The 27,785-nt window shown below is 38.3% G+C and overlaps 1 protein-coding gene and 1 long non-coding RNA gene across 6 annotated transcripts; one reads left to right on the top strand and one right to left on the bottom strand.

Moving 5' to 3' along the window:
* Positions 1-27,454, top strand: LOC110885389 (glutamate receptor 3.2). The gene is made up of 7 exons (XM_022133080.2): positions 1-337; positions 21,576-21,764; positions 24,119-25,446; positions 25,527-25,804; positions 25,976-26,007; positions 26,100-26,494; positions 26,813-27,454. The coding sequence occupies exons 1-7, from the start codon at positions 1-3 to the stop codon at positions 27,254-27,256; spliced, it is 3,003 nt and encodes a 1,000-aa protein (XP_021988772.2). The 3' UTR covers positions 27,257-27,454.
* On the bottom strand, positions 22,753-23,588 carry LOC110885390. Of its 5 annotated transcripts, none has more exons than XR_004869109.1 (3): positions 23,388-23,588; positions 23,049-23,135; positions 22,753-22,952 (listed from the first exon to the last, which is right to left on the bottom strand). It is a non-coding gene; the product is annotated as an uncharacterized LOC110885390 (long non-coding RNA). The 5 variants fall into 5 exon arrangements; XR_002562144.2 differs by having other exon boundaries at positions 23,049-23,164; XR_004869108.1 differs by having other exon boundaries at positions 23,246-23,588.
* Positions 27,455-27,785: the final 331 nt, after the last annotated feature.

Here is a 27,785-nt window from a genome sequence, read left to right on the forward strand (position 1 = left end):
ATGGCGGGGTCGGACGAGGTGAACAGTCGTCCGGTGGAGAACCACGAGAACGCTAAGATACAGCTGACTGGTGCAGAGCTGCAAGCACTAGTTGATAATGCTGTTACAAGGGCTTTAGATCGACAAAACAGTGAGTATAGTGAGACTCACAGTAGGACCCTGTCCACACCGCACACCAAGTCAAAGACTCATTCGGAGGGTCACAGCAAGCCACCACCTACCCCACCAAGGTCTAAGAATAGTGAGTCTAAGAAAGATGATGATAGACACTCCTCAAACCATAACAGTGTTCCACCCAAGAAGATAGTGTTTGATGATGCCCCACGTACCAAGTCCTGTACGTATAAATATTTTGTATCTTGTAAGCCCCAGGATTTTACTGGGGAGAAAGGGGCAGTAGATTGCATGAGTTGGCTGGATGAAATGGACACTGTAGTGGACATTAGTGGTTGTGCGGAGAGGGATATTGTGAAGTTTGTATCCCAGTCTTTTAAAGGAGAAGCCCTGGCCTGGTGGAGGTCGTTAATTCAGGCTTCTGGGAAGATTCCGCTGTATAACATGTCATGGAATCAATTTGTTGCTCTCATCAAGGAGAACTACTGTCCTCGGCACGAGGTGGAAAAGATAGAATCTGACTTTCTGTCTTTGGTCATGAAAAACCTTGATTGCCAGGCTTATCTCACGAGTTTTAATACTCTGTCAAGGTTAGTTCCTTACCTTGTGACACCTGAACCGAAAAGGATTGCCCGTTTCATTGGGGGTCTGGCCCCAGAAATCAAAGCAAGTGTCAAGGCCTCTCGGCCCGCTACATTCAGGTCAGCAGCTGACATATCTCTGTCCCTCACGCTGGACGCGGTTAGACAGAGATCATTTAGAAATGTGGATGCTGAGAAAAGAAAATGCGAAGATGATGGTTCGCGGCGCTCAGACAAGAAGCGCAAGGGAAACAACGACCACAAGAAAGGGTCGGGATCCAAGAAGGGTGATCAACAGGCGGGTGATAAACCCAGATGCAAGGTGTGTAAGAAGCACCATTTTGGGAGGTGCAGGTATGAGTCAAGATCCCAATCCCAGCCGAAAGCGTGTGGGATCTGCAAGTCCCCATATCACAAGGCATTAGATTGTAAGAAACTCAAGGATGCCACATGCTATAATTGTAATGAAAAGGGGCATCTTAGGACCAACTGCCTGAAACTTGCGAAAAAGGCTGAGGAGGGAAAGAAGACCAACGCCAGGGTCTTCCAGATGAATGCTCAGGAAGCTATACAGAACGATAACGTGATAACAGGTACTTTTCTAATAAATGATGTCTACGCAAGAGTATTATTTGATTCTGGAGCAGATAAATCTTTTGTAGATAATAAGTTCTGTGAGTTATTAAAATTACCTGTTAAAACCCTAAGTGTGAAATATGAAGTGGAATTAGCTGATGGAACCATAGAAACAGTTTCGACTGTGTTAGATGGATGTGTCCTATCCATTAGGAACTACTCTTTTCCTTTATCCTTGTTACCTTTTAAGCTAGCAGGCTTTGACATAGTGATAGGTATGGATTGGTTATCGCATAACCAAGCCCAGATAGTGTGCAACAAGAAGCAAGTAGTAATCAAGACACCATCTGGTGAGCCACTCACCATTCAGGGAGATACTCAACATGGATTGCCTGAGCAAGTGGCTATGCTCAAAGCATCTAAATGCTTAAAGAAGGGTTGTGTCATTTATATGGCACAAGTGACTATTGATGAGCAGAAACCCAAGATTGAAGATATTCCAGTCATTTCTGAATACCCCGAAGTTTTCCCAGAAGAACTACCTGGTTTGCCACCAGATAGACAAGTAGAGTTCAGAATCGACATCATTCCAGGAGCTGCACCTGTTGCAAGAGCGCCTTATAGATTAGCACCAACAGAGATAAAGGAATTAAGGACGCAACTAGATGATTTGCTAGCCAAAGGTTTTATTAGACCGAGTTCGTCTCCATGGAGAGCGCCAATTTTGTTCGTCAAGAAGAAGGATGGATCAATGCGTCTATGCATTGATTACCGTGAGCTTAATAAGGTTACTATCAAGAACAGATATCCTTTGCCCAGGATCGACGATCTGTTTGACCAGTTACAAGGAGCAAGCTACTTTTCCAAGATAGATCTCAGGTTAGGCTATCATCAATTGAAGGTCAAGGAGGAGGATGTACATAAGACTGCATTTAGGACTCGTTATGGTCATTACGAGTTCCTAGTGATGCCTTTTGGGCTCATTAATGCACCTGCCGCATTTATGGATCTCATGAATCGCGTCTGCAAGCCTTATCTGGATAAATTTGTTATCGTTTTCATCGATGACATCCTCATCTACTCAAAGAGCCAAGCTGACCATGAGAAGCATCTTCGATGCATTCTTAAATTACTTCATCAAGAAAAGCTCTATGCCAAGTTTTCGAAGTGTGAATTTTGTCTTCGTGAAGTCCAATTCCTTGGACATGTTGTGAGTGAACGTGGAATCCAAGTGGATCCCGCTAAGGTTGAAGCTGTCATGAACTGGCAAGAGCCGAAGACGCCTACAGAGATTCGCAGCTTCCTAGGATTGGCAGGATATTACAGACGCTTTATCGAGAATTTCTCAAGAATTGCAGCACCCCTGACTCTACTCACTCGCAAAAAATAGCAAGTTTGATTGGGGGCCTAAGCAGCAAGAGTCTTTTGATGTTTTGAAGCAGAAGTTAAGCAATGCTCCAGTGCTAACTTTACCTGAAGGAATTGAAGAGTTTGTAGTATATTGTGATGCATCACACACCGGGATGGGTTGTGTGTTAATGCAGAAAGGTAAGGTCATTGCCTACGCTTCACGTCAACTAAAGGTGCACGAGAAGAATTACACCACCCATGACTTGGAATTGGGTGCCGTCGTATTTGCATTGAAGCTATGGAGGCACTATTTATATGGGACTAAGTGTGTGATCTATTCTGATCAAAAGAGCCTTCAGCATTTGTTCAATCAGAAGGATTTGAACATGAGGCAGCGACGCTGGATGGAAACTCTGAACGATTATGATTGTGAGATAAGATACCATCTAGGAAAGGCTAACGTAGTCACCGATGCCTTAAGCAGGAAGGAGAGAGTGAAGCCTATAAGGATCAATGCCAAGCGCATTGAGATAAAGAATAACCTGACTGAAAGGTTGTTAGTTGCGCAAAAGGAAGCTGTGCTAGAAGCTAACTATCCTGAAGAAAAGTTGGGAGTGACTGAAGAACAATTATCCTATGATAAGGACGGGATGTTGAGGTTAAATGGACGAATATGGGTTCCTGTTTATAGAGGACTTCGGGATGTTATCCTCAAGGAAGGCCACAGTTCCAAGTATTCCGTTCATCCTGGAGCTGATAAGATGTACCAGGATTTAAAGGCAAACTATTGGTGGATAGGCTTGAAGAAGTCTATAGCTGCCTATGTAGCTAAATGTCTGACATGTGCTCAGATAAAGGCTGAACATCAGAAACCATCAGGTTTGCTACAACAGCCTGAAATTCCCACTTGGAAATGGGAAATGGTGACGATGGATTTCATCACCAAATTGCCAAAAACGAAGAAAGGAAATGATACAATATGGGTCATAGTTGATAGACTGACTAAGTCAGCACATTTCCTACCCATTAAAGAGACTTACAGCTCCGATATGTTCGCCCAACTGTATGTGGATAAGATTGTATCCTTACATGGCGTACCAGTATCTATTATCTCTGATAGGGATACTAGATACACATCTCATTTTTGGAAGAGTTTCCAACAGTCTCTGGGCACGCAATTGAATTTTAGTACAGCTTACCATCCTCAGACGGATGGGCAAAGTGAGCGTACTATTCAAACTTTGGAAGACATGCTGCGTGCATGTGTGATTGATCTAGGTGGTAGTTGGGATAGGCATATACCTTTGGTCGAGTTCTCCTACAATAATAGCTACCATACTAGCATTCAGGCTGCACCCTTTGAGGCATTATATGGTAGGAAGTGCAGAACACCCATCTGTTGGGCAGAAGTAGGAGACACTCAATTATCAGGTCCTGATATAGTTTTTGAGACAACGGACAAGATTTTCCAGATTCGTGACCGCCTAAAAGCTGCCCGGGATAGGCAGAAGAGCTATGCTGATAAAAGGCGAAAACCCCTCAAGTTCGAGGTTGGTGACAAAGTTTTGCTTAAAGTATCACCCTGGAAAGGGGTGATGCGATTTGGTAAGAAAAGTAAGTTAAGCCCGAGGTATATAGGACCATTCGAGATCATCGAATGTGTAGGGTCAGTGGCTTATAAGTTAAAGTTACCAGAAGAGCTCAGCGGTATTCATAATGTATTCCACGTCTGTAATCTGAAGAAATGTCTAGCTGATGAATCGCTAGTCATACCACACACAGATGTGCACATAGACGAGAGCTTGAAATTTGTGGAAAAACCTGTGTCGATTGAGGATCGACAGGTAAAGAGGCTTCGAAGGAAGCTTGTGCCCATTGTCAAGGTAAAATGGGACGCCCGTAGAGGTCCTGAATATACGTGGGAATTAGAGTCCACAATGAAAGAGAAATACCCTCAATTGTTTTCATAAATCTCGAGGACGAGATTTCCTTTAAGGGGGTGAGGATGTAACACCTTGAAAATTTATGTCCAATAATGTATGAACACGTGTCACAAGCTCTGAACGTGTGAAAGAATACTTTAGAAGGACTAATGTTGACAAACGGGGAAAACTATATGAATATAAGGGTCCAAAATGTCAGCGATGGATAATTATATTTAAAAATAGCCCTACAAGATGTTTATACCTTCAAACGAATGAATCATGGATCATACGAAGCTAAATATGAAAGAAAGTGAGAAGTTATAAACTACAGGGGCTAAATGTGTTAACATGTGTAAAGTATACCTCTGAGTGACCTTTTAGCAGACCCGAAGCTTTGTAACGGTAAATTATACTCACTAGAATATGTGGTAAAAATTTCATAAAGTTTCGTCATCGTATGAGAAAGTTATGATCAAATTCGTGTACGAGGGGTTAAAAGCGTCAACGTTGAATTTTAAGGCCTTATGAGTGTTCACAAAGTTAGTCAAGGACTTAACTAAGTTAGTAAAAGTCCTAAAGCACTTAAAAATCAAGTTAGAGGGCAGAAATAGCAAAATTGGGACTTAAAACCACGTTACAAAGGACCAGGGACCAAAAGTGCAAAGTTTAAACTTGTTTGGCTGGTTCTGACAGGCCAGGCGGCCCACGTAAGATCCCCTTATGGGCTTACGCGGCCCGCGTGAGAGTGCCAGTATCAGAAAACGTGGACAGGTGCCTGTTAAGGCTGTTAACCGACTTAAAACATTTGTTTCTTATACCAGGGGCTGCCCCAATGGTATTTCATGCATAGGGGGCACCTGTAATGATCTTGTATCACCTGTAGACTCCCTTGGCATGATCCTAGATGATCAAATTCCATATATAAGGAGCATGAAGTTGTGAACATTTTATTCATTCATTTACAACTTTGCAAAAAGATCATCTCTAGAGCTCTCTGGACATCAAGCCAATTTCCTAGTGGTCCCTAATCCTAATTAGGACTCTTGTAAGTGTCCTTAACCTTTCTAAATTCGTTTTAGCTTAGTTAATTAGCTAAAAGTCAAACCGTCGTAATTAAGGTTTGACTTGGTGATTAATTAAAATTTGTCCAGTCAAATCACGAATTAAAAATACCTTTGAGTAGGTAATTATGTGGGTAATAAACCCTTAAAAGGGTATTTCCAGATTCCCACTCTAACTATGTTAATTGTCGAGTCAAAGCTTACTTTAAAAAGTGAACATAATGCTTATTTTCAAATTAATGCATAATTAGTAATGTAGGATACATGCAACCTGTTTGATCATTAAAATAACTTGGTAATTGATGTAAGAACATGTCCCAACATGTTCAACTCGACAATTTTCAGTTTAGGCTCGGTTTGGAACCGAAGGTCGCATAGTTTGACTTCTTCTTTGACTTTCAGTTCTGACCCATTTAAGCCAAGTTTAGGATTTCCTTAGAGCTTCTTTTGGACCTATATTCATGTTAGTATAACCCTCTGTGATTATACAACTTGGTTCATTAGACATCCTATGCACATGCATGTTTCCGTTAAATGCTTATATGTTGACCATTATGCCCAAATGACCTTAAAAATATGATTTTTGAAAATGTAAAAGGGTAGACACCTTAGTTACTGATTTATAAACTTGCACCTAAAATTTGAGATCAGTTTGAGGTGTAGATTAAGAGATATGCTCATTAGCGTAATTAGAAGCTTCTTTAGTAATTAAATGGCGTAAATTGCATATAGCCTATCTAAACCCAAATTTTTGTACAAAACTTTGTACCTACTGATATAAAATAATATTTTGAGATTTTTAAAGATTTTTATTCAATTTTAGGCTGAGCATAACTTAGTGTTCTAAGCTTAATTCGGTTAATGCCGGTTTTACCCTTTTTGACTATAAAATGAGTTTTATAAATCCTATTGACCCCAAACCTTTTTCTACTGATCTAATATGCTAAATAAAGTATTTTGAGCCTTCTGGAATTTTAAAAATATCAGCTTTCTATACCAAACCCGGAAATGGCTCCAAATCACCTTTTTAAGCGTTTTTAACGCATAAGTTTGTGCTAGAACCTTTTTAAGCATATGGGGTTGAAACCTACTGATGTATTCAGTAAATTTTTATATTTTAACAGTAGGCTAATGTTATAAACTCAGAATGTCAGTTTTGACCCTTTAGGCATATGTGAAATTACCAAAATGCCCCTACGGAGCATAGTAAGGTTATAAGTAATAAATTTCACATATATTTGATACCCTACTGTTATAACCTAGTAAATTAAGTATATTTACTGATTTATTCAGACCTGTAACTCAGGTTATTATTTAAACTCTTTTACACCCTTTAAGATGACCAAAATGCCCTTATGAGGCATAGTTTGGGTTTAAAATCATTTGGGGCATAATGGAAGGTATCTTACTGATATCACAACATGTTTAAGGCATATTAACTTAGGGAACTTGTATATGACTCTTATGGTTACTCGTTACGTACTTTACGCGTTCGGATCGGCTTATGTAACTAGTTTACTCATTTTAGCCGAAACGGGTCAAACCATATCTTTTTGTCTCAAAATCCAGAATGTGATTAAGTTACCCATATTAAACAAGTATGCAAGCTTCTTGGGTCAAAACCACATTCTTGAACGGTCTTGTCTTATCGTGCGTTTAAACCGTGATCGTCATTTAAAACTAACCGGTCTAAGCTTAGGCTAAATTAAAACACCCGTTAGGATTCTAATAGGTTATTAAAAACCTTCATTCCAGATATAGGAGCCCAGTAAAAGCTATCTGTACTTGCTGATTTGATACGGCTAGGATTAAATTTTATATTTAGCTCAGGTAAATACTTTTAACTTATTTTCCCTATACGGGCTTGGGGTACGGTATATAAAATACCGCTTGGTCGGGTAATTGACCTTAACCGGTCGGTGGTTAAGTGTTGTCAAAGTAACCTGTTTGAAAATGTTGTTTTGTTTGTTTAACGCCTTTGGGGGTTTAATGACCATGTCCCGGATATCCTTGGCATCATTCAAAGAATGGCCACGACCTTAGCACACGGGTGTAGGCGTACACCCGTAGTGCATCAAAATCAATAAAGTATAACAGTCGGTACGAGAAGAAATCTCGCGGCGGAACTATACTATGTGGTGTGTCTATTAATCTTTAAACCGGTACGACCCGGAAAACTGAATGCATAACAAACATGTAATTCTTTTACAAGATTATAAGCAAATAATGATCCCAAGTTATAAAAAATTTTGTGCCGCGGGCATTCAAATCAATTTTTAAAACCTTTTCAAAATGAGTCAGTTAAATTGTATTTACCAGTGTAAACTGACGTATTTTCCCAAAAAGGCTAAGTGCAGGTACTACGCGTAATAGGCTGGCCACTCCTTAGCATCTGTAAAAGTCTCGCAAGCTTAGGATGCATGAAGTCTGTTGAATAAAAGTTTCCTCTTTGTTTCGGATCCGCCTGTGGATCTATTTCAACTTTTTGTGATACTGGATATTACAATTTAATTTAGTTGAAATAAATCTATGTTTTGTTTCCGTTGTGCATTTATATTTTGTAATGTTTGACTATGACGATATCGACTACGTCACAGAACCCCCCACCGGGCCCACCGGTGACACGTGGAAAATAGGGGTGTGACAATTGAATTACAATAATTATTATTTTTTTCAAATTTTTTATCAGAAAAGGACCACAAAAGGGCTAGAAAATCTATTTAGGAAAAATCTATAAAATCCATTCACCAGTTAATGGGTTCCGTAAATGAAAAACCCATATTCTTCAAGCCCAGCCTGCCCGGACCACTAATATTCAAACCCTAGATCCCGTATAACAAGCAGGACGCTTTTATTCAAAGTGTAGTTGTTGAGAATCAGGAAAGAACATCACATCCTGTTGAAGGAGCTATGCATGGGTTGTCTGAATTGTCTTCTCAGCATGCCGCTCTGCAGACAGATGTTATTCGATTGCAAGGGATGATTGAAGCGGCCAACAATGAGAATCAACTTTTAGAAATGGATCTTGGTTTTTTGGAGCAAAATATCGCCGATCAAAATGCAGTGCTTGCATCCAAAACGACCACAATTAACAACTTACAGCAGCAAGCTACCTCTGAGGGCTCGGCAGTTTAAGGAAAATGGTATATTATCTGCTAATATAATGAATTAGGGTTCCTGTGGGTTTTGGGGTTTCATTAATGTAATGCTTAGCTGGGTATCTTGGGTAGAATTTTAAAACTTGATCTGCAAAGTCATTGAACAGAGTTTTTGTGCACATGCTTTAAAAAAAACTTGTTAACTTTGTGTAAATTAACTATGTTACCCTTTAACTTGTTTCTTTTGAATGAAGACCCAAGAACCGCCAGTGGCACCCTCCTCACCGTGCCAATAATACCCCTTCGCCAAAAGGGTTACAAGGAGGGTAGTCCCTGTCTTCACCCTCAGGAAGAAAAGCCTTCCAATACCAGTCTCTGTCTTGAATCATCACAAAATATTTAGTATCCAAACATGTCTCAGATTCAGTCTGTGTTTGCCCACCAAACATTGGATTCAACAGTATGTTTCGCAACATATGGATTTTGGATTTAACCACTTGTAAAGCGACTTGATGAACTATGTTACCGCCAGAGCTATCTACAACCAAGAAAATATGAAATCTTTTGAGTATGTACTCTGCAACCAGGCCAGGCTGGCAAAAAAAATCCATGTAGGACATTTTGGGTTATTTTAAGTCCTTTTAAATTAAGAAGTATGTCACATTAGGCCATGAAATAAGTTGGGATGGGTTAGGATTGGTAAAAAAAATATCCATCTAAGTGGGTGTTTGGGTTAGCTTGTTTTGGAGCTACTTTTAACTTATTGACTTATAAAAAGTTAATAAGTTATTTTGATACTGTTTGATGTGTTATTTGTTGAATTTTGAGTTCAATTTGTGAGAAATTTAGGATTGATTGTAAAGATGTATAGAACATGTTTGATGAAATGCTTCAAAGAGGTTTAGACAAAGATGTAACTGTTATTTGATGTTATTTGTATCTTTGTTTGCATGGTTTTTGGTATTTCTCTATATTGGTTTGTTAATGATGGTGTTATTGAATAATTGTAAATTTGCTTCTAAAGGCTTGATTGTTCACTACGAAAAACCCTAATCTCTCCCCCTACACACTCCCACCTCCTAAAAACCTAACCCCCTTCCCCACCCCCAACCCCCCCCCCACTAAAAAAATCCTAAACTTAAACCCCCCCAAAAAACCTAACTCCCCACCTAAAAACTAAACCCCCCAAAAACCTAACCCTAAAAACTAAACCCCTCTAAAAACATAATATATGTTACACATGTGCAATGCTAGTTTTTTTTTTAAATTTTTTATTATCTTAAAAATGCTATACTTACAGCCAGACAATGTTAAAAAAATAATGTGTATTTTAAGCTTTTTTGTTAGTTTTATTGCCAGGGTGTTGTTTGGGATTCTTTATTATAAGTCCTTTTTGATTTCTATAAAAAGTTAACAAGTCAGAAATTGTGACTTATTAACTTCTTCCCTCATAAAACAAACAATCCCAAACAGATTATAAGTCCTTTTTAACTTTTCAAAAAGTTAATAAGTTATAAGTTGATGAAAATAAGGAATCCCAAACACCCACCACATTTAAGTAGTTTTCTCATGATTCTCTTCATATATATAGTATACAGAAAAACATTAACCTTACATATGTTGGATTTTAACAATCAATCATGAGCTTTATAAATTGATTAGAACCCACACCGAAAGGCGACCTTTGAACCAACTTGCTTGTTTATATCAATTGAAATCCAAGTATATACAGATAATATTGGAAATACGTCACCATAGATAATGTTATTGTAAACATAATAAAGATTGTCGTAAATTGAATGATATACTGTGAATAAATGCAATACGACATATTGAAACTATTCGAAATTGAACAATCCTGATGAAACTAGTTTGCAAACGTTCCATTTGACATCGAGCATGATGAAACCGGTACATTACATGGTGGGATCGCTGATCTCTGCCTACGTACAGTGCTTTCATTCAGAAAGTTCTTTTTTTTTACTTAACCGTCCCTAGGGTTTCTAAAACTTGCCACTATCATCTACTTCATTAACCCATCTATTTTTTGCTATTAAATATGGGGTATATTTGTCTTTTTTATACATATGTTTATTTTGTTCAAATATTTAACTTTAATTTATTTAACTCATTTTGCCATTATTAACCCTAAGAGGATCACTTTGGATTTCTTATCTTTATCCTTATAATTTAACAAAAAAAAAAAATTAAATAAAAAATTACATAGATCCTAAAAATTTAAAGGTTTTTTGTAGGTTTACAATCACCTATCTAATAGTGCTAGTGATAGTTGAACACTTAGATCAACCGAAAACACCAATCAATTCGGTGTTTGAACCTCAAAATGGTAGGAAATGAAGATAAACCCGAACAAACCAAGAAACAAACATAACTCTTATTGATCATTAACCTGAATAATGTTTACAATAATCTCATAGTTTGTTATTACAATCTAAGAACTAGAAACACTCTAAAGACATAAACTTTTAGACGAAATTAATCCCAAAGCCTAAAATACAAGAAAAGTGTAAACTATTTATACTAATGTCCAAGTGTCGCCATTTGCCAAGTGTTGCTGTGCAGCTGGCCGACGACATTTGGTCACGAAGGCACTAAGTGTTGTCGTCGTCAATAACTAGATCACGGTGTCTTATGTTAGGGATGAGCACGGTACCCGTTCGATATCGAAATATGGCGAAAATTGGTACCGGTACTGGTACCAAATATATCGGTTCGGTATCGGTATTTACCGGTGTTTTACTCGTAAATACCGATACCGTACCACTACCGATACCGGAAAACGGGGAAAATCGGAACCGGTACCGGTACCGAATATATCCGGTATGTTTTGGTACCGGTACCAAATGCTCATCCCTAACTTACGTCACCTTCTCGTTGTGCCAAAACAAAGAGGGTGTTTTGGATTGAGTTTGGAAATGACTTGTTGACTTTTCTTTCAAAATAAGTTAAAAAATATTTGTCATTGATAAAAGTGTTTTGTTTTTTTTTTGTTTTTTTGAAAAGGGGTGAAATGTTGTTTTCCAAAAGCCTTAAAAACTTGTTATTTCTTTAAACTAGGGTTAAGTCCCGCCCGCGTTGCGGCGCGGGTATATCGTAAACATTGAATTGATTTGTCTAAACGTTATATGATGCATTAACCATTTGAAAACACACATTTCGACGTATCCCGTTGAACTCAGTGTAACCTGTATAAGCATTGTGATTGGATAAAACGTAAAGTAAAACAAATTCATATCCATAACGTATTATATGTGACCCAACTCATACATAGAAAACGTAACGGGTATGAAGTAAAATATGCACCTGTAATTGAAAGGGATTAATTAGAGCTTTCGAAAAAATTGGAGAAAAAGAAACCATAATTTGACTACACTTGGTTCGAAACAAACTTTAGAAAACATACATAAAATAAACACGAAAACATATTATATTTGACCTGAATCATTTCCCAAAAAAGTGTCGAAACGTAGAACAACTTGAATTTATACGAAAACGTACATAAAAATATACACGTAAAAATGGTTTTTTTAAACGAAAACGTATTATATTTGACCTGACTCGTCTATAAAAGAAGTTTACTTCGGAATGTAGAACAAATCATATTTATACATACCCGTACATAAAATATGCATGTAAAAAATAGTTTTTAAGTAAAGGAAGTATACGGGTAAACAGAAACAAAATATTAGTAAATAATTTAATAGGTTAAAAACGTTCGTAAACCCGTGCCAAGTAGCATCAACGCCACAACGACATCGACTCTCAACATCGTAAAAATAAAATAGATAAAATTGTAAAAATTACACTGAATGAAAAGCAGACTAAAATTGTTGAACCACGCACACCGGTTACAGCGTGTTAATGCGAAGAAATTAACTAGAAATGTCAAACGTAGAAAATAAAAACTTAGTCGATCTAGTACCCGCCCGTTGCAGCGAACTTTTCAAAAGGGAAAAAATGGATGCGTTGCAACGGGTCTGTCAAATATGAAAAAATAGAGCAAAAAACGTTGAACCTTACATACACGCTACGACATGTTAACTCGCAAAATTTAGAACAAAACGTAAAACGAAAAACTTGTGAAAGATAAAAAGTATGGGGGACCAAAGTTGTAAATAATAAAGTGTTGTATTAAATTATAAAAGATGAAAAACTTTGGGTTAAAAGTAAAAAAAAAAATTAAAAGGGGTTAAAATACAAAATATGAAATGTTTGGGTTATAAATGAAAAATCATTTTTTTAAAAACCCCCCAAGCTTGGGGTACAACTCATAATGCAAAAAAAAAAAAAAAAAAAATTGCTTCGTTACAGTGTAATAATAGTTTTTGTCTTTATCAACATAAAATTATAAGGCTATACCCACTCTTTACCATAAATCCCCTAGTTCACACAAACACATAAAACACCCACACACTATTGACCGCCACCCCTCCACCTTCATCTGACCACCATCCACACATTCGCGGCCCCTGCCATTAAGGTTGGCATATCGTGTATACCCGTACACGATAAGTGTCACACCCTTATTTTTCCACGTGTCACCGGTGGGCCCGGTGGGGAGTATCGTGACATAGTTGATATCATCATAGTCAAACAACACAAATTTAAAATGCACACGGAAGCAAAAAGATAGGTTTATTCCAAACGAATAAATATTGTAATATTTAAGTATCACAATGTAGTTGAAACAGATCCATAGGCGGATCAAAATAAAGAGGAAACATAGTTCAGCAGAATTTGGCATCCAAGCTTGCGAGACTCTAAGTGATGCTAAGGAGAGGCCAGCCTATTACGCGTAGTACCTGCACTTTATCTTTTTGGAAAATACGTCAGTTTACACTGGTAAATACAATTTAACTGACTCATTTTGAAAATGTTTGAAAATTGATTTAGATGCACATGGCACAAAAAGATTTTTATAACTTGGGATAATTATTTGAATATAATCTTGTAAAAGATTTACATGTTTCTTATGCGTCCAGTAGCCCGGGTTGACACCGGGTTAAGGATCAATAGACACACCACATGGTATAGTTCCACAGCGGTTAAACCCAAAGCCGGCGGTTATACCTTAATATTTATTTATGCACTATCGGGTGCACGCCTACACCCGTATGCTTAGGTCGTGGTCATTTCGTAAAATGATGCCAAGGATATCTGGGACATGGTCATTAACCCCCCAAAGGCTTTAAGCAAACAAAACAATTTTAACGGATCATTTCAATGATTTAACCTACATTTGATTAAAGATTCAATGCCCGACCAAGCGGTATTTTATATACCGTACCCCAAGCCCGTATAGGGAAAATAAGTTAAAAGTATTTACCTGAGCAAGTACAGTCACAATAAGCAAGTGCAAATAGCTTTTACTGATCTCCTATTCTGGAACGAAGGTTTATAATAACCTATTAGAATCCTAACGGGTCTTTAATTTAGCCTAAGCTTAGACCGGTTAGTCTTAACGAAAGAATACGGTTCAATCGCATGGAAGGCGAAGACCGGATTAGAAATTGGTTTTGACCTGACAAGCTTGCATGCTTGTTTAATATGGGTAACATAATCACATTATGGATTTTGAGACAATAAGGATATGGTTTGACCCGTTTCGGCTAAAATGTGTAAACTAGTTACATAAGCCGATCCGAACGCGAAAGTGCGTAACGGGTAACCATATGAATCATATACAAGTTCCCTGAGTTAATATGCACTAAATATGTTGTGATATCAGTAAGATATCTCCTATTATGCCCAAAATGTTTTTAAACACAAACTATGCCTCATAAGGGCATTTTGATCATTTTAAAGGGTATAAAAGAGTTTAATTTGTAATCTGAGTTACAGGTCTGATTCATTTAGTAAATATACGTAATTTAGTAAGTTATAACAGTAGGGTATCATATATATGTGAAATTTATTAATTATAACCATATTATGCACCGTAGGGGCATTTTGGTAACTTCACATAAGCCTAAAAGGTCAAAACTGGAAACCTGAGTTTAAAACTTTTGTTTACTGTTATAATATAAAAATTTGCTGAATATATCAGTAGGTATCAACCCATATATATATAAACTAGTTTTGATACATACTATGTCGTAAAAATGCCTAAAAAGGCGATTTGGAGCCATTTCTGGGTTTTGTATAAAAAGCTGACATTTTTAATATTCCAGAAGGCTCAAAATAATTTATTTAACATAATAAATTAGTAGAAAAAGGTTTGAGGTCAAAAGAATTTATAAAACTCATTTTATAGCCCGAAAGGGCAAAACCGGCAATAACCGAAATAAGCTTAAAACTCTAAGTTATGCTCAGCCTAAAAATAAATAAAAATCTCCAAAAATCCCAAAATATTATTTTATATCAGTAGGTAAAAAGTTTGATATTAAAATTTGGGTTTAGATAGGCTATAGGCTAATTACGCAAATTAATTACTAAGTATGCTTCTATTTACGCTAATGAGCATAACTCTAAATCTAGACCTCCAAATGATGTAAAATTTTAGGTACAAGTTTATAAATCAGTAACTAAGGTGTCTACTTTTTTATATTTTCAAAAATCATAATTTAAAGTGGAAAGGACATAATAGTCAACATTTAGGCATTTAACGGAATCTTGCATAATAATCGGATATCTAATGAACCAGGTTGTATAATCACAGAGGGTTATACTAACATGTAAATAGGTCCAAAAGAAGCTCTAAGGCAATCCTAAACTTGGCTTAAACGGGTCAGACCTGAAAGTAAAGCATAAGTCAAACTATGCGACTATCGGTTCTAAACCGAGCCTAAACTGAAAATTGTCGAGTTGAACATGTTTAGGCATGTTCTTATATTAATTACCAAGTCATATTAATGACAAAACAGGTTACATGGATCCTACATTGCTAATTATGTATTAATTTGAAATAAAGCTTTCTGTTGACTTTTTGTAATTAGCTTTGACCCGACAATTGACATAGTTAGAATGGAAATCTGAGAATACCCTTTTAAGGGTTTATTACCCACATAATTACCTAGTTATAGGTACTTTTAATTCGAGATTTTACTGAGTAACTATAGCTTAATCTCGAAGTCAAATCTTAATTACGATGGTTTGACTTTTAGCTAATTACTAAGCTAAACTGAACTAAGAATGATTAGGAACACTTACAATGGTCCTAAATATGATTAGGGACTTAAGAGAAACTTGATTGCTGTCCAGAGAAGCTCCAGAGATGCTTGAAGTTGAGTTTGAATAAGCAAGTCCCAAAGTTCACAACTTCTTCTTCTTATATAGTGCACCAAATGTCACAAGATCTTGCCAAGGAAGTCTACAATTGTTGTGAGATGATCCCAGGTGCCCCTATGATGCTATATAGCCCCTAAATTCGAATACCACCTAAATAAGGCGGTGGAACTGGCTGAACAGGCAGCTGTCCATTTTCTGCTGCCAGCAACAGGCTTACGGACCGTAAGCCAAACTACTTGCGGTCCGTATCCATCTCTTACGGACTGTAAGCTTAGGTGGTTGCGGTCCGTAACCGACCTTGGTCTGATGCGCCCAGACATGATTCTTGCGGACCGTATGCTTAACTAGTTGCGGTCCGTAACCAATCCTTGCGGACCGTAAGCTTACAGCCATACGGTCCGTAACCGATGACCAGAATCCAAAAATTTTACAAACTTCCAAATTTTGACCATGCAAAGTTGTAGTGTCCGAATTCTCATGATTTCTCTGCAGTAGGGGACCATATGGGCAGACCTTTGCATGCCTTGCATGAACTTTTACATTTTGGATCTTTATGGCAAGCTTTGGAATGACGGAATTCTCAAGAATGCATGTTTAGCTCAAGTTCAATTCCTTTAATCAAGTATTGAAATTTTCTAATCATTGTAGTAATATTTTAAGAATCCAATTCCCATAAAAATGGAATTTTATTTATTTAGAAACAACCGGCTAATATATCAGATGTTTATTAAAACGATTTAAGGGTCTTGGGATTTATAATTTGGGTCGTTCAGATGTATTTTAATAACATGACGCCCTTTTTAAATCCTACCATACATCCTTATTTGATCCGGGTTCCTGACACATTTGTCTCACATGATACGTGTCTTTATTTTATTGGACATGAATTTCCGAGGTATAACAATAAGACACGACACGATAAGACACGATACACGGAATCCCATACACGAACATGAACATGACACGATATACACAAAAATTACCTATTAATACCAGTTAACACGACTGTTCGACTGTTATACACGAAAATTACATGTTAATACCTGTTAACACGAACAAAAACACGAACATGACATGCTATCTGAGAGTTACAGAGGGATGAATTGAATGAGGAATGAAAATAGAAAGGAAAATTGAATGAGGAATGAAAATACATGTTAATACCTGTTAACACGAACAAAAACACGAACATGACATGCTATCCGGATCAAATCGATTACGTGTGATGTCTTATTCCGTTATCTCGTATCATTTAGGTTTGAAAGCACAAGTACTCCTGTGAGAAGTGTTATGTGTATCAGCCGCCTACCGTACATGAACATGACGTATTTTTTCATTAATTGTAGTATTATGATCTATATTGTCATTTCGGGTCGTACAAGTGCGTATTGAATCTGATTGGGTCGTGTCGGTGACATTCGGTTTTTAACGTGATGTAACGCGTATATTGAACAAACACAAACGTGATTATTATTAAACACATTTAAGATACATCGTGAACATATGGGGTTACATTAAGGTCAGGGGCACGATACGTAAGCATTTCGTACGTGTTGATCTGATCCCTGTATAATGTATGCCAGGCTGCTGCGCGCTCTGTTCTGTTCGCTGTCCAGAGTAGGTTTGGGGGAGGCATTGGATAACAACCTCCAAGCTCTACATGTATGAAATGCCCATTGTCGACGAACACAACTGCAACTACCAGGTGAGGTTCCTCAGCTTCGTTTGGGCCGCCCAGCAGAGGGAAAATTGTATCGCTCCCACGAATGTCGAAGGTGTGAACAATCACACCGTATCGTTGGGCAATAAGAAACCCCGTCTCAGGCATCGACATGTAATTTTCGATACCTGCTCGTCCCACCCCCTTGAAATCGATCCGTTTAACCAGCGCATCATAATGTCCTATGTTTTCCGGATCGAAAACCTGCCTCCAAAGCGATTCGTTCATACGTAACTCCTTTAGAAGTTGTTCCCGGATCTTCAAATATGAATTTTGTTTCACTCCTAACCCAACAGCCACCGATCGAAATCCACAATGACCATCTGGTTTCGCGTCCTTTATTCTAACGATGTATGGATGGATCACTTTGGGAATCTAAGATGCGTAGTTGCGGATCGCTATATCCGTCTTAGGACCGAGCTTGATATTCGGGAAATCAGGGTGTAGGTTGAGCGGTTTGGTATTCTTTTCTCTTCTAGAATCTTCGGCTGATATGTACGAGCTGTGACGGGGAAGATCGTCTGAGGCATCGACCCAAGTTTCTTCTGACGGAATGTAAGAGCTTTGTCTAGCGGTTTCAACCTTTCTTTCTTCCTGCGTTTTCAATGTTGGGCGACCATGAGTTTTCTTCAGAACAGCAGGAGGTTTTTTGTTACTGTTCCCTGGATTGAGGATTTGCTGAAACTTTTCAAAGAAGCTCCTTTTCACTTGAGAGGGTGTTGGATCGATCTGTTTTTTCAATTTTTCAAATTCCGCGTCTACATCGATATCCTCTATGTTATTCCTTGCAGGCTTGAAGTCAAGCTTCTTCCAAAACACGTCTTTGTGTGTGATCCGGATTTGCTGACCTGTGGATGAAAACAAATTAGGTGGCAAAATCATAACGAGAAAGGTCAAAAGTATTAATTACCTTTATTTTCCAACTTTTCCAAACGACAGGCACATGGCAAACCACAGCTGGTAAAAAGTTGGCAACCACAGCTTGCACCGTAGGCTCTCAACCCGTCTTCCTTACGTTTTAGTTCCATACTCAAAAGCTCAATCGCATATATTGAAACCTTTCTGAGAATATATGCAAGCATGGGTTGATTCTTGTGGTGCGTCATCACTTTTCGGAGGCTTGTTTCAAAGCTACTTCTAATCTCGGCGTATTATTTATCAACAACATGATCAACATACAGTACAAATTTATCGAGTGTGTTGCGATGACTTGGAAAGTGACTTTTTAATGTTGCATGCATGCTCTCAACCCTGTTGGTCGTAGTCTGGTGAAAGTTGATAGTTTGGTTAATCCAGCAAGATACAAACTTTTCACGGTACGGATCCAACCAGGATTTCTTCAAATAATCAAAAACCTCTAAAATTAAAAAACGTAAATAGTCAGTTTTTGTTATTATATAAAATTTGAACATAATTATGTAAGAAATACTCACGTTCACGGTCAGCTTCTTTCAGCTGTGCTTCAAAGGTTTTCCAAGTTATACCTGTATATTTCCTCGGTCGTAGACTCGCACAATGTCCAAAATGTACGTACGAATTCTTTCCACTCCTTGTCAGAGAATTTCTTCTTGCTGTTCTTATTAATATTTTGTTGAATATGAAACCGACAAAGATACTTATGCGCTTTTGGAAAAACTTGTTCACACGCGTTCATTAGCGCAAAATCCCTGTCTGTTAAAATCACGCGCGGTTCCATACATCCTGCCAGCATAGACTTGATCCTCTGCAACACCCATAGGTAGTTCTCTGACTTCTCAGCGGAAATTACCGCACAAGCAGCCGTAAACGATTTGTTTGTCGACGTCATGCCTACGACCTGAACAAATGGCAGGTTGTACATGTTCGTTTTGTATGTGGCGTCAATCATTAGCACATGCGGGAAGGCACACCACATAGTGAATGATTTTTCGTGAACAAAGAAGACGTCTTCAACTTCGTTCGATATCTCATTCGTGCGCATGTAATAAGTGTAATTTTTTTCGATAAGAATGTTTTCAAGTTTTTGCATCGGAGACTTACCGACATTTTTTTCGGCGTTGATCTTCTGAACAGCGTTGTGTATATCTTTCGGAATAAGCTTTCTAGCCGGATTGTTTTTTGTCAGCGTTCTCCAGATACTTTGGTTGGGAATATCTTGCTCTGCCAACTCCTTAACCAGTTTTTTGTCCTCCGAAGAAAGCCTTCTCGCATACGCGTGACCCTCGAAGTTTTCAATAGGAGTGTGGTTATGCTTCGCCTTCGTCACCTCGATCCTCCAAACACTTCTGGATGATTCCGAAAACCCTATCATCTCGAACGAGCAGCCTATTTTCTTGCTACCCGTTTTCCTCTGTGTAGCTACACTCTTATGCTCCCCACCAAAAGTACATTGAAACCAAATCTTGTAATTCTCTCCTCTTTTATTCGACCTCTTAGTCACAATGATGTAACCATTGTCTTTTGCCGTGTCTTGTACCCAACGCACCAACTCTTTACGTGACGAAAAGGTCTGCGTTGTATCAAACGAAAATGTAACCGGGTAACAACCTTCCTCGTCAACAGACACATCCTCCGGCTCACCATCGTCACCGAGGTTCGAATAGACTTGATGTTCAAAGCTCTGTTCACAACCGTAACTCTGGTTTGGATAACACTCCTGCTGTACAAAGCTTTGCTCGCCACCGTAACCGAAATTCGAATAACCTTGTTGACAACCGTAACTGTCGTTTGGATAACACTCCTGCTGTACAAAGCTATAGTCGCCACCGTAACCGAAATTCGAATAACCTTGTTGTGCGTAAGGGTCCTCCACAGGGGTATTCAAATCCAGCTGCACCGTGTTATCATGATAACGAATGCCAGATACAACCTCTGTCTCCCTCAAGTTGGACGACACCGGTTTCTCAAACGAGTCAGAAATAGCGGTCCCCTCGTAAGAATCAGGAACAACTGACTCGTCAGAATATTGACCGAAAAGATAGTTACTGAACCACGACATCGTTTTTTCAAAAAATGTAACTAATAGAGCAAAGAAGATCGACAAAAAACAATCCGAATTATGAATGTCGAGTCTGGCCAGGGATTTAAAGGCAGCATTTGGGGTCGAAGCGCCGCGCTATGGCCAAAGCGCGGCGCTTAGGGTTCACGGGGCGACTGAAACCTCGTATCACCTTTATGTCTGTCTGTCAGTCTGTCAGTCAGTCATTCGAAACCTCGTATCAACTTTTGTTGCCCTAAGCGCCCCGCTTTGGCCATAGCGCGGCGCTTAGGGGTGTGAAAATTATTTTGACTGTGTGTAATTAGCATGATACTTGTTAATATGCTAATTTTAACGGCTATTTTTGGACCTGAAACTACACAGTATTCTTTTCCCGCTTACAACCAAAAGCCAAACACACGTTCCAAGGATTCTAAAAATTCTCTACACAACGGAGCCGTCAAAGAGAAACAAAGATGAGGATTTGGGCGCCAACGGAGAGTACAGTTCAGTGAATTCAACCACTCCCCTTCCCTTGAACTTCATTCATCTAATTACTTATTACTTTTGGTCCATACACCTAGCAAAAGATATTGGGGGCCAAAGCCTTTGATTTCTTTCTTTTCTTTATATTATAAAGAATTAAAGATAAAGAATAAGGGCCTGCCTTGCGCTCAAGTAATTGACATCCATAACCCCTGCATAATCTTTAGTTTACTTGGTCTTATTCCATAATTTTTAATTAAAAAAAAGATGCTAATTATCTCTAATGGGTTTGTGCTTTTCACTATTCTTGTTCCTTTAAGCTATTATTATTAATAAAAAAGAAAACACAAGCCTTTTGTTTCTCACTATTTAGTACCTGTTTTCTTTAGTTCTGACGGATAGCAATCTAATACCATGAGGGGTTTAGTGATGTTAATTCTAAGTGTAACATTGTTGTTAGATGTGTTTTCCAAGACAGTGAATATTGGAGCCACTTTGAGTGTGAAAACCATCAGTGGGGAGGTCTCAGTCATTGCCATGAGGGCAGCTGTGGATGACATCAATTCTGATCCCAACATTTTGCCTGGAAAAACATTGAATCTTTCGGTTCATGATGCAAACTTCAGTGGCTTCCTCAGTATTGTTGATGGTATGTAATGCTACTCTTTTTAAACTTCAATGCTATATATAAACGAGTCATACAGGTTGATGGATAGTAAATGGGTTGGCGAAGTGTAAACGGGTTGTAATAAATGGGTTTAACGGGTCGCAAACGTGTTGACATGTTGAACTTACAAAATTATATATTTTGAGTAAACTGCAATTTTACCCCCTGTGGTTTAGGCTAATTGGCACTCTTACCCCCCTAACGAAATAATTGCAATTTTACCCCCCAACGTTTGCTGTTATGTCGCAAGTTTACCCCCTGCTGTCTAATTTGTTAACTGATCTGTTGACTTGGCGGTGAAATGACTATTTTACCCTTTTATTTTACCCCCCAACATTCCTGTTGTGTTGCATAATTATCCCCACAGGTAAATTACTAAAATGTCCTTTCTTATTACCCCCTATACTTTGAGTTTAGAAGCAATATTACCCTATGCAACTTTCAAATCACCATGGAAACCAGTATCAAACTTTCAAAAGAAAAGAAATTTCAAGTTCCACAACAAACCCCTCATGTGAAAGAAAGAATCAAGATTTTGCCTATGATCAAAACCCATCTCGTGACTTCCCATCATTTCCCCCAAATAATCAGACATGTAGCGCTACTTGTACCTTATGCATATATAATTGTACCCACCATTTTAATCACAGAACGAAGCTTTTTCAGAAATGGTGTCCTACAACATGTTCCCACTCTGTTTCACTACATGCAAAATGTTCTCTGAATTCTTCATCTATAGAGGAGTTAGTTAATATAAGAAAGAAAGACCAGTCGAGTAGGGTCCAAAGTGGCAATCAAGTATCCCATTAACACACAAGCTTCATTCCTAGCAAAACATAACCATATGTGAAAGAACAATAAATAAAACTTTGGGTGACCATTACACGGTTAACAAAACAATGGACTGCTTGCTCAAACTAATCAACCACCACCATAGGATCCCAACCTATAATGAATGATTCAAGTAAGGTTCTTGCAAATAACATCATCTTGACACCACCAAAATGTATCTCAACAAAATACTAAATAAACAATAAAAAAAGTAATATTCAAAACTCAAAACTGAAACAAGAAGTCTGATAGATAATTTTCCTTGAGAGGATGAAACACAATAAAACAAAAATAAGCCGCCATGCTTCACAGTAGCATCCAGTCCACCATTGATGCACTCTGCAAACGCAAATCCGGTTATTAGCAAAACAGACAAAGCACTAGATCAATCCAAAAAAAATATAAAAACCCATAAACATTGTTAAAAAAACTTACAGATCTTGTTGAAGGCCACAATATCACAACTCTAGACATACTCGTTAATCGGTTCCTCGGTAAGCCTTTCCTCAATGAGAGTGTCAACTGGGATCATCAACAATGGTCAACATGATCTGGGGCGCAATTAAAAGGCAGGGTAGGTAATTATTTTTTGTTTTGTTTTTTCTTAAATGTGACAGTGGTGGTGGGCTTACGATAGAGATGGAGGCGGTGGGTTGAAGGCAGTGCTGGATCCAGCCCTCTTTTGTGGGTTCACATGAACCCACTCGGTTTGGAGAAAAATAGAAAAAATAGTAAGAACCTTGTATGATTTGAAAAAAGTTAGTGAGAACCTACCAAAACGAACCCACTGGAAAAGTTCTTGAATCCGCCACTGGTTGAAGGTGATAATGGAGGTGGTGGTGGGTTGAAGGGGGAGATGATGGTGGTGAGTGGTGAAAGGAGGAAGAAGATTAGGGGTGGACCTCATAAATCATCTGAAAGTTGTAGATGTGTTAAGAATGGGGAAGAAGATGAAGGTGGGATGGGTGGGGGAGGGGGGAGGGGGGTAAGATTGCAGCGAGTATGATCTATTAGGGTGTTATGTTGAGTAAGATATAAAGCTAGTGTGGAAAAGACTATTATACCCTTTGACCGTTAATAACTTATGTTGACTTTAAAGAGAATTAGACAGCAGGAGCGGTAAACTTGCGACATAACAGCGAACGTTGGGGGGGTTAAAAATGCAATTATTTCGTTAGGAGGGGTAAGAGTGCCAATTGGCCTAAACCCCAGGGGGTAAAATTGCAGTTTACTCTATATTTTTTTTTTTATTTACCCTTGTACTTTAAAAGTTAAACGTGTATAATATGTGAACCCTGCCGCGACTCATTCAATTAACAACCTATTTATTATAAGGTTTAGACATAACAACCCAAAACATCAAACGGGTTAAAAGTTGACACCCCTAGTTTCTAACAGTCAAATAATGAGTTCTTATACTCTTAACAGCAAAGGTGACGGGTTAAATATGCTCTTTATGGATATACATCTAATTGTTTATTTGTTTGATAATTTTTTATTTTCAGTGTTGAAGTACATGGAGGCCGATATGGTGGCTGTCATTGGTCCATTTAGTTCTCGAGTGGCTCATGTAGTTTCAAATGTGGCAAATGAACTCCATGTCCCATTTTTATCATTCTTAGCATTAGACCCCACGCTTTCACCTCTTCAGTACCCGTATTTCATCCAAACGGCCCCTAATGATCTTTATCTGATGACCGCCATTGCTGAAATGATAAGTTATTTCAGTTATCGAGAAGTAATCGCCATATATACAGATAGTGACCAGTTTAGGAACAGCATGTACATATTAAGTAATAAACTATGGGAGAAACGTTGTAAGCTTTCTTATAAAATACCATTGCTAGAATTCTCATCTCCACAAGATATTCGTAGTGTGTTAGCTAATGTTCGGTCAATGGAATCTCGTGTCGTTATTGTACATACTTACGCTAAAACAGGTCTTTCGGTTTTAGAAACTGCTAAGAGGCTTGGCATGATGAAAAAAGGATATGTTTGGATTGCAACCACTTGGTTAACAAATGTTTTGGATGCTACTGGTTTTTCTTCTATAAGTCCATCAGATATCCAAGGGGTTCTCACGCTTCGGCCTCACATACCAGATTCGGATAAAAGACAAGATTTTGAAAGAAAGTGGAAGAACTTGAGTAACGGGTCAATCGGGTTAAGTGCGTATGGTTTATATGCTTATGATACAGTTTGGATGGTTGCACACGCCCTTGACAAGTTTTTTAATGAAGGTGGTAAAATTTCTTTCTCCAATTATTCTCGTGTAAAGGGAACTGATGGTTTGAATTTTGAAGCGCTTGGTATATTTGATGGAGGAAAACAGTTGCTTACCAACTTATTGCAAACAAATATGAGTGGTCTCACTGGCCCGGTTGGGTTCAATCCTGAGCGGTCTGTGATCCACCCTTCTTTTGATATAGTTAATATGGTTGGGGACCAGAGTTGGCTTCTTGGATACTGGTCGAACCACTCCGGGCTTTCCATTCAGTCTCCAGAGACTCTTTATGCAAAACCATCGAACCGTTCTTCTTCTAAGCAACATTTAAGAAGGGTTGTGTGGCCCGGGAATACAACAGAAAAGCCTCGTGGATGGGAATTTTTAAACAACGGGAGACCGTTAAGGATTGGAGTTCCATTGAGAGCTAGTTTTAAAGAAATTGTTACACAGGTCAACGGTTCAAATGAAATTCATGGATTTAGCATAGATGTATTTCTTGCCGCACTAAAGTTGATTCCATATCCAGTTCCTTATGAGTTTGTCAAGTTTGGGGATGGTCATAAGAACCCGAGCTACACCGAGTTTGTGAATAAAGTTGCATACAACGTAAGTAAAGTATAATACTCGGTCATGTCTTCTGTAGCCTGTTTTGTTCTTTCCAAATATGATATTTGCAATTTATGCAGGTCCTTGATGCTGCTGTTGGTGATATTACAATCATCACTAACCGTACAAAGGCGGTTGACTTCACACAACCATACATAGAATCAGGGTTAGTTGTTGTGGTCCCCATAAAGAAACTAGACTCGAGGTCTTGGGCTTTCTTTCGGCCTTTTACTCAACTAATGTGGGCCATCACCGCGGTTTTCTTCATCATAATTGGAGTGTGTGTGTGGATACATGAACACAGGTTGAACGATGAATTTAGGGGCCCACCCAAGCAACAGTTAGTCACCGTCTTGTGGTGAGCTGTTTATATTGTCATATTACTTAATTTGTTTATGTTCTATCATGATGGCCGAATGGGTGAGTCAGGTAAATCAGTTTGGGTTTGAACTAAACAGGCGGTGATGGGTTGATGCACAAGCTTTTTGTTGTCCAATTTGAACCAAGTATATTTCTTGTTGTTTTGCAGGTTTACTTTGTCAACTATGGTTTTCGCACAGAGTGAGTATCAATCAAACCTCTGATTGGCTATCTATTCTGTAGTTCCAACTTCAACCCGTTAACTTATGATCGGGTCATACTGAAATTTTCAGGAGAAAACACGGTGAGCACCCTTGGTCGACTGGTTCTCATCATCTGGCTTTTTGTAGTTCTGATTATCAACTCAAGTTACACCGCCAGCCTTACATCCATTTTAACCGTTCAACAACTTTCATCTCCCATTGGAGGAATCGATTCATTGATCTCGACCAATGAACGTATCGGGTTTCAAGTAGGATCATTTGCTGAGAATTATATGATTGAAGAACTCAACATACCAAAATCAAGACTTATGGCTCTTGGTTCCCCACAAGAATATGCCGAGAAACTTGGGGCAGGAATAGTTGCTGCCATTGTTGATGAAAGACCTTACATTGATCTCTTCCTTTCAAGTAACTGCAAGTTTCAAGTTGTTGGTGAAGAGTTCACTAAAAGCGGTTGGGGATTTGTAAGTATTTCGGTTCACATATTAGTTACTATGTTGAAAAATGGGTTGGATCAGGTTAACCAGCCTACACTTTCATTATTGTCAAAAAAAAAAAAATAATAATAATAATAATTGAAAAAAAAACCCGCCTCTCGGCTCTTTTTACTGATCATTGTAGCTGTTTCTTTGACTTTTAAGGTCAAGCTCTCTAATTATTAATGTGAACAGAAAGCTACACTACATCATAACTCATATGCGTCATCATAGTTTGCGTTGAGTACAACTATATCTATGTTGATTTTGACTTTAAAAGTCAAAGCTCTGTGATTGTTTTCTCAGGCATTTCCAAAGGACTCCCCATTAGCCGTTGACATGTCAACTGCCATACTTAAATTATCCGAGAACGGAGAGCTTCACAAGATTCACGACTATTGGCTCAAGAGAAAAACCTGCACCCCACAAATCTCGGACTCAAACCAACTTCAACTAGATAGCTTTTGGGAACTCTTTCTCATCTTTGGGGGTGCGTGTGCTCTGGCTCTCCTTATATACTTTTGCAAGATGATTCGGGTGTTCGGAAAACACCATTCTCAACCACAAGGCCAGTCCTCTAAAAGTGGATCCTGTTCTGTGCGAAAGTTTTTATCTTATGTAGATGAGAAAGAAGAAGAGGTATCAAAGAGCAAGCTGAAGAGAAAGAGAGAGATGTCTTACGTCGAAGGTAGAGAAGTTGACTCCAGGAATCGGTCAAACCGAATCCAAGCCGAGTTTGATGAAGAGTAATGTGAATAAATGATCCAACCCAAATGCCTAGTGCAAAGAAATTCAGTAATTTTGTATACTCATAACATGAACAGATAACAAGTGGTAGAATTTCGTTAAATATATTCTATTCTATACAATGCAGTGCCAGGCAGCATGCACTACAAATCTCATGTAGGGGAATAGCGTCACACACACAGTTGTCTGGCATTTTTTCATTGGTCCAACCAAATTACGATTTTGCCCAATTTAAATTTACAGTTTTGTCATTGTTTTGGTTTTTTTTTCCTTCCTCTCAGCCAAATTACGATTTTGCCCTCAACTCAAATTTACATCTTTGTTCCTACGTGGCGAATCATGTCCCAACCATGACCTCCACACCCTTTAGCCTTAGAATGAGTTGACTCAGGTTACCTTGATTAGAAAAAAAAAAAAAAAAAAAAAAAAAAAAAAAAAAAAAAAAAAAAACTCAGGTTGGTCTAAAGTCGTCCAATATGGGAACATAAAAATAAAAAATGTGTGATATTACATTATGAGGTAAAGGATCAAA

Source organism: Helianthus annuus, chromosome 10, assembly GCF_002127325.2.
Source record: "Helianthus annuus cultivar XRQ/B chromosome 10, HanXRQr2.0-SUNRISE, whole genome shotgun sequence".
Taxonomy (NCBI): Eukaryota; Viridiplantae; Streptophyta; class Magnoliopsida; order Asterales; family Asteraceae; genus Helianthus; species Helianthus annuus.

Bases quoted from the DNA above. Each gene is read 5' to 3' on its own strand.
- LOC110885389 (XM_022133080.2), top strand. From the start codon at position 1: ATGGCGGGGTCGGACGAGGTGAACAGTCGTCCGGTGGAGAACCACGAG. The intron at 25,447-25,526 runs GTAAGTAAAGTA...CAATTTATGCAG, and splicing joins TGAATAAAGTTGCATACAAC to GTCCTTGATGCTGCTGTTGG. The intron at 26,495-26,812 runs GTAAGTATTTCG...TTGTTTTCTCAG, and splicing joins CTAAAAGCGGTTGGGGATTT to GCATTTCCAAAGGACTCCCC.